General features: G+C 35.4%; 1 protein-coding gene across 1 annotated transcript; it reads right to left on the bottom strand.

Annotated features, from left to right (window-relative positions):
• Positions 1-4,867: 4,867 nt before the first annotated feature.
• Positions 4,868-9,142, bottom strand: LOC127657356 (potassium channel subfamily K member 13-like). Its single transcript, XM_052146100.1, has 2 exons — positions 8,806-9,142; positions 4,868-5,769 (listed from the first exon to the last, which is right to left on the bottom strand). Exons 1-2 carry the CDS (start codon positions 9,140-9,142, stop codon positions 4,868-4,870), a joined length of 1,239 nt encoding a protein of 412 aa, XP_052002060.1.
• Positions 9,143-13,745: the final 4,603 nt, after the last annotated feature.

The following is a 13,745-nucleotide window of genomic DNA, read 5'->3' as shown; positions in this document are numbered from 1 at the left end:
TCTTGCGCTACCTTTCCCTAATTTGATTTCATTTCAAGGCAAAAACTAATTCGCCTTTGTCTGACTGACAGAAGCCATATTGATATTAACAGTAAGCGCTGTTATGGTTTCATGGGAGTTGTAGTTCCCCACAGCGGGCGGGAACCTGGGAATGAACGGGAGTTCGTCTAGCGCCGGACTACAAATCCAGTGAAATATTGCACAGTTTCATCCTCGGTCATTTTTCACCAGCTGCTGCATAGACAAAAATGTATTTTCTGACTGTTCCTATTCGCTGACGACATAATGTTGGATTTTATTTGATTTAAAAATGGATTCAATTCTAGATTAATCTTATTAATAAGATTAAATTATCTTATTTAAATATAAATCATTTTGCGTATTTCAAACAACGAAAGAAAAATATTTTTTATTTTATTTAATTTTGCCGCGATGGGAGAAAGGTGCCTGACGTTGTTCCTGATAGGCTACTCCTTGCAGGCTCTACATGGCTAGGATTATGACGGGAGCGGTGTTAGGCCGGCTGATGCCTGCCAGGAACAAATCCAGGCACCCTTTTACAATGGGCGGATTTCAATGCGTCTTCTTTGATGTTGGTGCTCTCTAGTGGACATCTACCACAATCATCACCATTGATCAAACTCCCTTACAACATTTTTTTTTATGGAAACCACTGTCCACCAAAACAGCAAATGTGCTAGGCTACAGTTTTGCTGGCACTGTAAATAATAAAACATTAATTTAAAAAAAGTGTCATATGCTTTTCTTTTTTTGAGTGGTGGCTATAATTCCAAGTTCCTACAGTCGATTGACAACAAATGTAGTAACCACTGTATTTTGGAGGAAACTATATGTACCATGGTAAAACATTTTTGTAAAGGATACATACACGTCCACAGATGGGACTGGTGTTTGTTGTGTCATGGGGACATTTTCACAGTCACTATAAGGTTTTCAGTCAAAAGTCCAAGAAGACAAATACTTATTTTTATTTTATAATAGTTTTACTCTTTCATTTTTGCCAAAAAAGTAAAGAAAAAAATATGCTATTTAATATCAGGCTCCATTGTGACAACATGCCCTGCTACACTGTAAATACTAGTTAACTGGATTATTATTATTTTTTTACTCTTTAGCTTTATGTTTGACTATTCTCACTAGTTGTAATTAAGTTACCCATACCTAAAGTTACCTAAACCCTAAAGTTGTCATTAATAAAAACAATCAAATGGTCCTAATTAAACAGAACTTGAAATGTCACATTTTGGAATCATAACTCAAAGCCAACGTTAAAAGAATGTATATATTTGAGGACTTACAAAAGTAAGAAGTACAAAATTGCAGCTCTGTGGAAAATCCATAAGCCTTTCCGCTTGAATAAAGTATGTATTTTTGGTCAAGATAAGGGAACTTATGGAGAAATAAAATACTTGTTATTAAAAAATGTGATAGTTGTGGTTTGTCTGAAGTCACCATTTGGGTGATTAGTTTTACCTCTAGTGAACTTTTTTTTTGTGTGGCCATTTTTGTTTTAAACCTTAATGTATGTGCCTATGCAGAAATGAACTTTAGACTACTTTGATAAATATTCACTGTACTAAAAAGTGTGACAAATTGCCCCCCATATGCTCTATTATAATTGTGCAAATCACAGTAAGGCACAATGTTTGGTTTGGATCATTAATTTTTTTTGTGCATTGATCCACTCACTAACAATACAAGCACATAATGCACAAATGAGCAAATAATGAGGGTTGAACAGTGTGGGTGGAAAGAATCTACAGTATAGTTTCAGAGGAAAAACATAATATATGAGAGAGAGAGAGAGAGAGAGAGAGAGAGAGAGAGAGAGAGAAAGAGAAAGTGTCAATTTAGAAACCTCACTTTCTAAACTACCCTGGTAATCCTTAAAATTGCACTGCCTCTGAACTTAGCACTCTCTTGGTTGTGACAGCAGGTGCTGACTGTCAACAAAAGTGGATGTGAGTGCTGGTGAGGGCCACAAGTCTGGTGGTGACAGTTATAGAGGGTATGTCATGATACACACACATATAATCATGAGGCATAATCACCCTGTAGATATTGTACCTGCAGGCGGAAAAAAATCTTTACTGCCTTCATTGTTTAGTGTTATTGATTTGCACAACAATAATCATCTCAGAGCATTTTTGTAGCAGATTTTGAAAATAAAAATTATGTTACAAAATACATTGCAAATACGTATACAGGTATGTACTGAATCTAACCACACATAACCATTTGAGAAAAAAGATAATGTATAATGTACACAATAAATCCTCCACTTAAGAATTTTAGATAAAATCGGACATGCAAACTTTCTAATGTGCTATAGACAATATCTATAACATATTTCTCGTTTGTTGGTTGTTCATTGTTAGTTTTTAATGCATTAGCTAATATTAAAATACAGTATAAAACTTGTAATTTTAAATTTGTATTAGTATTTGTTGAAATTAAAATTAACCAAGATTATTAAGTGCTATAAAATTATTGTTCGTTGTTAGATAATGTTAACGAATGTAGTCAACAAATACAACCTTATTCTAAACTGTCCCATTTATAGAAAAGGCATAGAAAAGAATATTCTGTTTGAATTGAAAAAATAAGCCTTGAAATTATATTCTTCCAATATTGCCAAAATCAGGCAGATTATGCCCAAAATTGCCCAATAGCAATAAACAATAGTGACAAATATGTTGATGTGTCATGCATTTCTAGTATAAACCAAGAGATACATTTTCAAAAATGATAATTATAAATCAAAATCAAAGAAATGTTAAATGTAAAACCACTTGCTCGTTTGAAACACAAAAACATCAGACACAACGACATCTGTCAGATTTCCCAGTAAAACTGGCAAAGCATATTTTCATTATTCATGCATTACATTTCTACACAAAGTCATTCATCTCAAAATAAAGTAAGCAGGTTTCAAAGTTCTATATTCAAAGTGCTGGAGAAAATGATCTGATGTCCTGCATCATACCCATTTTGGCATTGCAAATGCTTTAATGAAGAGTTCAAAACGATCTTGCTCATTTGCTTCTGTGGGTTTCCAATTATGTAAGAAACGTTTTAAATACCTGATAAACAATTCAAGCAATCGATTTGCTGTTGAGCCATGAATTCTATACAGCTGTTAGACACTCTGAAGTATCTGCAGCATTAGCATCATAACACAGATGGAATGTGAGGTGTCTATAGTTCATATGGTGGTTGCATCCTTTGTCTCATGTTCATATCTACATACCTGCGCAGTGAAAAGGATAAAAGCTACTGGGAATTTAATTTGCATCACCTTGTCACAACAATAGAATTACAGTGAGGTCCAAAAATCTTGAACCTCATTGAAAATATGTGTTTTTTTTTTTTTTTTTTTTGTTAAATCTGGAAATGAACACAAAGTTCTAGTTTTTTTTTTAAATTGCAATTGGGGACATTGAACATGTTAACAGATTTGTACAAAAGGTCAGATTTTCCATTGGAGCACACAATATGCTCATCAGCACATGATTCTCAAATCATCAGAATAGGATAACATGGATCATCAGATTTTCCTAAACATGTGGCGTCCATACCAGATCAAGTGCATGCTGTCATTAAAGGAAAAGGGGGACATACCAAATACTAAGAAATTTGGAAATTCATGTAAGCCTAATTTTTTCCCTTTTGGACTCCACAATCCTTTGTTTTAAGATGCAGTCATTTTATAATACTTTTGTAAAATGATTTGTGCTGTTAGGCTTCTAAAATGTGTAGTAGTTCATTGGTCGAGAAAATAAACAGTCAGAAAATATCAACCGGGTTCCCCCGAAAGGAATCGACTCCAGCTTTGGAGTCGATTTCAATGTTTCAAGTCGATTCTCGATTCCCAATGCTTCAGAATTGAGAAAGGCACAGGTATCACACACACACACACACACACACACACACACACACACACACACACACACACACACACACACACAGACAACAGACACACAGCAACAGACACACAGCAACAGACACACAGCAACAGACACACAGGATGAGCTGATGCGGCACAGCAGATGGCAGTTCAAAGTTACAAACGTTTTTGTACTTCTTCAAGAATGAACCTAGGGACATTGACTAATTTGCAATTAATGAATGAAACTGGTGTAATGGCTTAAACTGAACCATTAGAAATGGTGACGTTTATAATGCAATTTCTCTGTATGTAGACTTGAATAGGTATTTTATTCAAGCTGTCAAACCACTAAATACATACTTGTAACAGAAAATACATTGCATAGGCTCTATGAAAGATACATATAAACAATATATCATCCAGTGATGGCTAGAGTAAATAATCTTTGTCCTTTGATAATGATTTGGGTCGAATTTAATTGAAAACTATGCAAGTTGTGCTCTGTGGCACTGCAGCACTTTAATGCTGAGCATTGGCGGTGTGTGCGTACCTTTGTAGAAAATAATTGTTACGAATTTTAGAACAGGCCTGTGTGCGACTCCCTTTAATTAACCCTGCTGCTTACACTTTACAAAAGTTGTGTTGAGAAATATGTTTGAAAAGACAAAGACTGTTATGCAACGAGCAGCCCTATTCTTATCTTAATATATATATATATATAATTTGTTATTAGTTGTGCTTAACTAAGTTAAGTTGTGCTTAATTGTCACAAGAATAAAGTCACAATGCAAAACTTCTAAAAATAGGCTTCATTTTCATCAAGAAAAATGTTTCTTCTTATTTCTTTCATTTGAAATATGGGGTCAAATATGAACTGGACATGTTCCTGACAGGTTTTGTGAGTTAAATAAATAGCTAAAGTCATTTTGTTGGTTTATGTGTTTGTAAAGGTTATATTTATCTATCCACAGTGGTTTCTGCAAGTCTGTTATTCATTATGCCCAGAGCTCCAACCCCACCAGAGAATCCATTCTGCCTATTAGTTGAGCCGCATGGCCGGGGATGGCCATTGGCCGTTTCAGACAACTGTTTTTGCATGATCGCCAAGTTGACCTTATCAGCCGCCAGGAAGTCTCTCATGGAGATCATCTCTCCAGACATCCTACGTCCATCCGTTTCACTGTCATTGACTGCGTCAGTGTCTATAGATATGTTACGAGCACGTGTTCGGAGATGGCCTGGCATGACTGCATTCCTTCGAGGTCGGAGAGATCTCCCAGGGCAATGACGGCAAGTAATCTGTAGCTTTTTCAGGAGCCAGTTGAGCACCTGCTTTATGACAATTGAGATGACGTTGAACAGCGAGTAAATGCAGCAGACGCCCATTAAAATGAAGAAGAAATTACCAATTCGGTAGAGCGGTTGGTTTTCGTAGCTGGCTCGCTGACTGCTGACCATATCTCCAAAACCAATGGTGCTAAAAGCCACAAAGCAGAAGTAGAGAGAATCCAAGTAGCTCCATCCCTCTATTGAGGAGTACATGGCTGAAGCACAACAGGAAATTATTATTGCAGCCAGGCAAAGGATCAGCATCACACAATACACTGACGGTTTCCATCCGGCAAGACTTGCTCCACGATTTAGAATTACGTTGCTTGAGTCTTGTCTGCTGTCGTGAGGTGAAACTCCTTTGCGTCGACGTTGGACTTTGTGACAGGACTTGAGCACAACTGCCAACACGGTTATTATTCTCTCCAAGAAAAGGTTGAAAAATAAAATGGTGGCTGCGCAGCCAATGAGGCCATAAAACATGAGGAAGATTTTGCCACCGAGAGTGGCAGGTGTGGTCATTCCAAACCCTGTAAGCAATATGAGAAGAAACAAGCGCATTTATTAGGTTGTCTACACTCTGGAACACAAAACAGACATACTGTAGGGGAGACTGAGGCTAGATGGAAGTTGTCTCAAAGGCTATATCTCAATAAATATAAGGTTCTGATTCAAAACTTAAATAACACAAATGTTTGTTTTCTCTCTAGCAGTGGTTTTGTATGTTGGTTTCAAAGACCTAATTCAAAACGGTCATGAATTAGAATATTTTTTATTCTCCAGACTAAAATTCATAAATATTCCTAATATAGCTCTTAGGTAGCCAAGTGTACACAATAAAACCACTCCAGCATTGATTCAGGAAAGGGTAAACTATATAATTAAGGCAGATTTGAATTGAAAGATTGAACCCTGATCTTAAAGTAATATTCGGGTTTAATACAAGTTAAGCTCAACCGACAGCATTTGTGGCATGTTGAAACTGGCTCAAAAATGTATTTAGACTCATCCCTCCTTTTCTTTAAAAAAGCAAAAATCTTACAATGGATGTGAATGGGCCAATGCGTAAATGTTAAAAAACTCGCTGTTTTAAAAGTACAGCCAAATCACATAAACAATATACGTGTTAACATGATTTTAGTATGAGAAAATTGCTTACTAAACTTTTCTGTGTAAAGTAATGGCCAATTTTAAAACTTCGTTGCCATGATGATGTCATGACAACAATCCCTAAAATGACTGTAAAAGTGACAGTTTAAACAACTTTACAGCTCAAATAATACATCTGTTTTAACAAAAGAATTAATGTAATGTAATAAAGTGCTTTTATACAATTATAAGCATCACATTTCTGCCTTTAAACCCTCCAAAAATTGGCTCCATTTCACTTCCATTGTTAGTACCACACTGTAACCTTGATTTTTGCTTTTTTAAAGAAAAGGAGGGACGAGTAGAAAGGAATTTTTATGGTAATCGATATTATGCCACAAATGGTGTCGATTGAGCTTAACTTTTATTGAAGTAAAAAGTGTGACAACATGTCTTGGTCTCCCCTATAACAGAATCCTGATTGCAAGAATTCTTTGCCAAAGGCTCTTCAGTGAGGTCAGTGCAAATGTTGTTTGTCTCTGAAATCACCACAAACTATTTTCTTCTTCCTCCAAGCTGGAGAACAAAGTGTTGCCATTGGTGACACATCCTGATCCATCTCCCACCTTTCCTCTGTTACACTGTTTGAAATGCAAATACCAAGCGTGTCATTATTATTCTCATGGATGTTTATCAGCCACATAAAAGCCATCATTGGAGAGGACATCGTAAAGACAACAGCGTATGCATCTCCTCAACATGGGTCTGTAGACTATGTTAAGATCCAGCTCAATAGCAACCCAGTAATTGAGTTATTTTGGTAATCCGTTTTTCCAGACTTGATAAATGAGAGATACAACAAAATCAAACGATAAACAACAATTTAGAAGAATTTAAAGTGCTACATAACAAGATAAAATAAGCTAGTTTTTTATGGTTCTTCATTTGGAGAGAAAAAAAACCTAACATTCTTGGATTTGTGAGGTTGTGGGTTGTAAATCACTTGGGCAATTGTCTTGGAATTAGTGAGGAACACAGGCAGAGGATAACTGTACAATTGTGTAAATAAATGTTTAATTGCATATCCTGTACCAATCAATGAGGATATAGAGCATCTTTATTAAGTATTAGGGCTGATCTCATTTGCAAAATTATATATGTATAGAATATACAACCTGCAAATGGGAGACGGTATTTACAATTTTTAACACATTGTATAAATGTCAGTTCTTGTGGTGTCCAGATCTGACATTGTGCCGGAGACAACGTTTTCAATGCTGTCAGATTTGAGGCTAAGCCCTACACACTCCAAATCCTTTATAATAAATGATCAAGGGGCCTGTTGCCTACATAAACAATAACTTTACACTATGTGACTGTATTAGAAATAAAGTGAGCTGCACTGATATGTCCATGTTTTACATACCACATCTAACCTAAATATAACTCATTCACACATATTCCACTTGTTATATAAAGCCCAGTTATAATACAATTCCATAAGAGGCTAACCCTAATAAAGTATCTACAAGAAAGTTGATTTAAAGGGATAGCTCACCCAAAAATTAAAATAATTTACTCACCCTCATTCCATTCCAGATGTGTTTGACTTTTAGAAAATTATGTCAGAGGTCCATAAATGCAAGTAAATGTATACCAAAAATTTTATTTCAGTGATTATCCCATGTCTTCTGAAGATATATGTTAGGTTTGGGTGAGAAACAGATCAATATTTAACATTTATATTTTACTATAAATTCTCCTCCCAATAGGTGGTGATATGCATGACGAATGCAAATTGGCAAAAACAAAGAAGTATATGAAAGTGGAGATTGATAGTAAAAAAGGACTTAAATATGGATCTGTTTCTCACCCACATCTATCATATCACTTCTGAAGATATACTGCAGATTTAACCACTGGATCCATATGGATAACTTTTCTGCTGCCTTTTCGTGCTTTATAAACCTTCAAAGTTCACTTGCATTGAATGCACCTAAAGAGCTGAAATATTCTTCTAAAAGTCTTAATTCATGTTCAGCAGAGGAAAGAAAGTCATACATCTGGAATGGTATGAGGGTGAGTAAAGGATGAGAGAATTATTATTTTTGGGTGAACTATCCCTTTAACTGAGAATATGTGGTTTATTTGTATTAATAAGTTACTTATTCTATAATACTGTAAGATAAACACTGCAGTTCGAATAACGACCTGGTGGACTTGCATTAATCAAGAATTAGTAATAGATTGATAAGAATACCGTTCACTTACTGCACATTACTGTTATTGATGTTAAGTCTATATAAATGTATATATTTGACTTGCTTTCGTAATAGCTTTGTTATTCCAATGCATACCCAATATTTTGCTTTGTCATTTACTCAATTTGAACAGACATTGATTTACATCACATATTTAAGAATAGTTCTTAAGACTCGCATTAGTCGTTTTAAATTATTTATTTGTTTCGTCCTTACCGATAGTGGAAACGACAGTTCCGACAAAATAAAACGCTCCTGTAAAATCCCACCGAGGTCTGAGGGTGTCCACCCGGATCCCTGCCATGTTCGCCTCTTCGTAATGTCTCAAAAACTTCTCCAGATCACTTTTGTTGAGATTGTGCCTCTGGCTGAATAGCTCAAACCTCTGAGCCCATCTTTCCTTCGCTTGTTTCTCCTTGGGATGTTCCAGTGCTGAAAAGACAGCGGCTCCACACAGGAGGTAAAGGATGATGAGGAGCATTAACATCATAAACCTGGCATTATCTTCATTCACAGGACCAAAGCCACAGCAGCACACGCTTCTGCATGCCATTATGTGACTACTGCTGGACACGACTGGTAATAAAGTCTCCACATCTTACATTTTACGGTGGTGGGCATGCAACTTCGAGAAACTACCCCGTCTTCCATCTTCCTTGGAATGCATGTACAAAATGTACTGCAAACAAACAATGATGAGATATGTTCATGCCATCCTCTGAGAATGGGGTTTCTGCGAGTTGAGATGAGATTGTAGGTGGATCCAGTACTTCAGCTCATCTCATGTGATGCATCTCGCTGGGTCTCAGCTTGTTTCAGAGGTTCACAATCCAGTTCAATCGCTGATATAACCATCAAGAGGTATGTGGATGCTTGCGTTAAAAGCTTAAGATCTTAAAATATGCAATTAAGAGCAATTTAGGCAAAACGTTTAATGTAAAACGCGGAAGAACTCGCCGTGCCTCAAGTTTGTAGAGAAACGTCGCAAGGAAAAGTGCATATTGCATGAAACTCCCAGAGATGCGACTGCTGCGTTTATGTATCCAAGCCTCAAGCATGTAACAGAAACACCGCCTTTTACTTTGAGACTTGTGTAAAATAAAATACATCTGTTCTAGCATAAAAGCGCGATCAGCTTTTGCGCACGCAACTTGGTCAGTGGTCGGATGCAGAATAAAAATTTCCCGCGAGGTGTAGACTGATACTTAGCTGACGTCACATCGACCTTAGTCCGATATTAAGTGTAGCCTATTAGAATGAAAATGCACCATAGTGATGTATTTCTTTACTTATTCTGAATTGGAAACCGAGGCAGACTATCATTTCTATATTGGAAACCCTAATAAGTTAGCAGAACTAAAAAAATATATTTTTTTAAATCGAGGCAATTATTTACATACTTTTTTACGTTTATAAACTGCCAAGTTTAAGTTAATAGAACTTTCCGTTTTTTATTTTGTACTACACATGCATGTTAACTGCTCTTGTCTTGAGATCTTGAGTATGCTAACTCATTCATAATACCATTGAACTTTCTTTGGCTGATTTTATTTTTACCATGTCAGCTCAACTTAAATGATTCAAGTTGAGAAAATGTAACTAGCTAGTACAGTAAATACTAGCATGTTATTTGAAAATGCTATGTTTTGACTCGTAATAGCAATTGCTCTTTGTGTAAAACGCAACATAGTATTAATCATTTTTACAATGCCCTCAAGCTAAATTCAAGCTCCACTATTCACCGTATTGGTAACCACCACGACATTAAACATAACAGAAACTCTTCTAGATAATATAACAAAACATTAAATACTAAGAAGTCTCCCCCAATACATTCATCTAGCAAAAAGATACATTATACTTAATTTTCACATTTACTCTCCCATGTCGAGTGCCATTCAAAGCATTTTGGGGCATGCCATATGGCAGACTAGTATAGTATGGTAGTATGCAATTCCAAACTCAGCATCAGTTAAATTTAAGTTTCTGTAAATTTCAAGATTTTAAATGTAGTTCCTATTAATTTAAATAGACAAGTTTATTAAACTCAAATCAATCAAATCAATAAAAAGGTGTCAGATCAGTGAACTCAAAAGAAAGAGAAAGTATTTTTATTTGAACTAATTTGTAAGATTTGTCTCTATTCAACGCAATTCATTGTTTTGAGCATTAGGGCTAACACAGTGTGTGGGTGTTGTAAAGTTTCACTAAACAAACACACATTCAAGCAAAACATTTCACAAAATTAAGTTTTAAATGATACTAGACATGTTCAAAATTAAGATGACAAGTATTAGGACACTTTCTAACTGTGATGCTTGAGGAACATGTTCATATTTAATGTGATGAACTACTCTGCTAGGACTCCTTTGTGAACATGAGGCGAACTGACTTTACACATTCACTAACATTTATCTTGGGAACAGTTGCAGAAATGCAGAAATGACAAAGACAAGTGGAGTAAGTTTTAAGAGAACATCATTTGTTTGCAGATGTAGCTAACTTGGTTTGACATTTTACCTAATGCAGTGCAATGCAAAGTGAAAGAGTCCAACTACGTTTTGGGGCCACTGTAGATGGTTTTATCCAGTAGGGCACACACTATCTTTCTGAGGAATTTGCGTATGCACCTAAAATAAGTGATGATACCTATGGTCGCCAGAACAACGAATAGGCTTTTGACCCAGAACCTTTTTCAATCTACTAACGCCATGCCGCAGCACCGTTGATTTAATTGTGTGTGTGTGTGTGTGTTTAATAAGTGTACAGAGATTCTCACTAAATGCCCACGGAGCTGCGGGAACGCAACTGATGGCACAGACAAGATAGACATAAGTGATCCACCAATCAGAACGTTCATTTCAGACGCGAATGGATTTTTGCTTACCAATCATATTTTCCGTTTCAGTAAGGGGCGGAAATGAATTCCGTTATTTTCCTGCTTAACGGAATATCCATTTAAATGTAATTTATGAATTTAAAATGTGTGAAAATACTGCATGTTATTGCACCTGTGCTAGTTTATGATGCTCTTCACAGATGCTGGATGTGATTAATTATATCAAATGTTTTCTCTCTTTTTTTGTCCTTTTCTTCATGTTATCAAATGTATATTTTTTTTATTATAGGAAAACAATTTCACTTTACACAGAAAAGCACATAATATTACATAGGCTACATAGGAGTGGTGGTGCATAGTGGGTGTCGATCCCCACAGCCACCACCATTGTGTCCTTGAGCAAGGCTCTTAACTCCAGGTTGTTCCAAGAGGATTGTCCCTGTAATAAGTGCACTATAAGTCGCTTTGGATAAAAGCATCTGCCAAATGTATAAATGTAAATATATAAAACAAATAACCATTATTTGGTAAAAATGTTAATGCACTGCTACACATATATATGCTATACAATGCTGTTGTTATTGCATATTATGTATGTATTTGTTTATTAATTAAAGTAATTATTAAGTAATGAACATTTTCATAGTACCTTAATGAAAGGAACATTAATAACACCTATTAATTTAAATACATCAAGCTACCATACCATGGCGGGGCCTTCATAAATTCACAGTATGCCCACCTCTTCAGAAAGTACTACACCACTGCTCTTATCTTTACTTCAAATAAATGTACCATCAGATTAGTTTTTCTGATCTAGATGACCATTCATTATTAAATGTTTCGCTGTCCATGGTACTACTCTGCCTAGTCCTAGACAATGGATTACTTTCCCTCATTTTTTGTCATTGCCTCCAGAAAAAATAATAAATCAAGGGCCAACTGGTGCTTGTAGTTTTACACTCTCATTTCTAAAACTCTGTTCATGGTCACAATTTATTTGTCAGTATCTGTGTAATATAAAGTCATATTAATTTACTACATGTACGTACTGTATAATCTGCATGTAAATACACATTGTTATATAGTTATAACTATAGTTTCTCATTTTAATAACATGCAATATGTGTAAAAGACACCATCAAATAAAGTTTTATCCTATTAATTTGTGTTTTTCTTCTAATAACAACAGTACTGTTACGAACAACATGCACGTACTATGAAATTGTCTTGTAAAACTGCCTGTAATTACACATTTTCTATAGAAATATGTTTAACAAGAACACTACAATGTAAAGTGTTTCTTCATTTGAATATTTCAAAGCCTGCATTAATATTTATATTTAAACATGTCTTTGTCAAACAAGACTAATGCCACATCAAAAACACTTCAGAGTAACATAAACATAATTAAAATTAAATTCTAAGTTATGAGTTTAGGAAAAACAGGGGCAAAATCATGAATCATGGCAGAGTTGTAAATGGAATTGTTAACACAGCTGTAATGCAATCAAGAGTAAACACATAATGATCATCACAGTTTAGGCCACAGTGCTTTGTTAGGAATTGTCCCAAAGTTTTGAGATCAATGCTGAAAGACCTTTTTAGAATGCAGAACTGTCTAATATTTAGCTGATCAAAGCCTAAAAAAGTTCAGACAAATGTCATAAACGGCTGTGCAAGAGATACATAATTCAGATCGTTCTCCCCATTGAATATTTGTTGTTTCACAATGTAGAATAGACATTCCGAAAAACACACAAACTAACTTTTCTGTCTAGAAGTGCTGGACAGTATAGACCCATACAATTATGCCAAAACTAAGGGAATTTCTTAATCAATGTTCAGCTATTTTTTCCCAATGTTGCTAAGCAACATGACAATTTCAGGATGAGGATGAAACAGCTCTAAAGGTTTTGTATTTTGAATATATTCAATATATCACTGATGCCAGGGGAGCATAGTCCTCCACAAACACATTACTGCATTACTCTAGCAGAGAATGAAAAAATAAATCTGCCCTTGATGCTTGCTTGGATTTCAGTAGACACGTCGATAATCAAAGTAAAAAAAAAAGAAAAAGACAATTTGAGATGTTTTCACCATTTCATTTATTTCTCTTTTTATCAGGACTATATTGGTTATACGACAAATCTCTGAAACACACTGAAAATTGATTTGAGAAATTGCCTTTTATAAATGGTACATGTTATCTGCTTTTGAGTTTGGAACATGATTTGGAAATACACCACTGTTCGTGGGGGTTTCTTAGAAAACATCTTTGAGTTTCTTTTTACAGGTAGTACTGGGTTTATAA

The sequence above is a fragment of the Xyrauchen texanus genome, chromosome 16 (assembly GCF_025860055.1).
Source record: "Xyrauchen texanus isolate HMW12.3.18 chromosome 16, RBS_HiC_50CHRs, whole genome shotgun sequence".
In the NCBI taxonomy this organism is placed as follows: domain Eukaryota; kingdom Metazoa; phylum Chordata; class Actinopteri; order Cypriniformes; family Catostomidae; genus Xyrauchen; species Xyrauchen texanus.
This window is presented reverse-complemented; position numbering and strand designations above follow the sequence as displayed.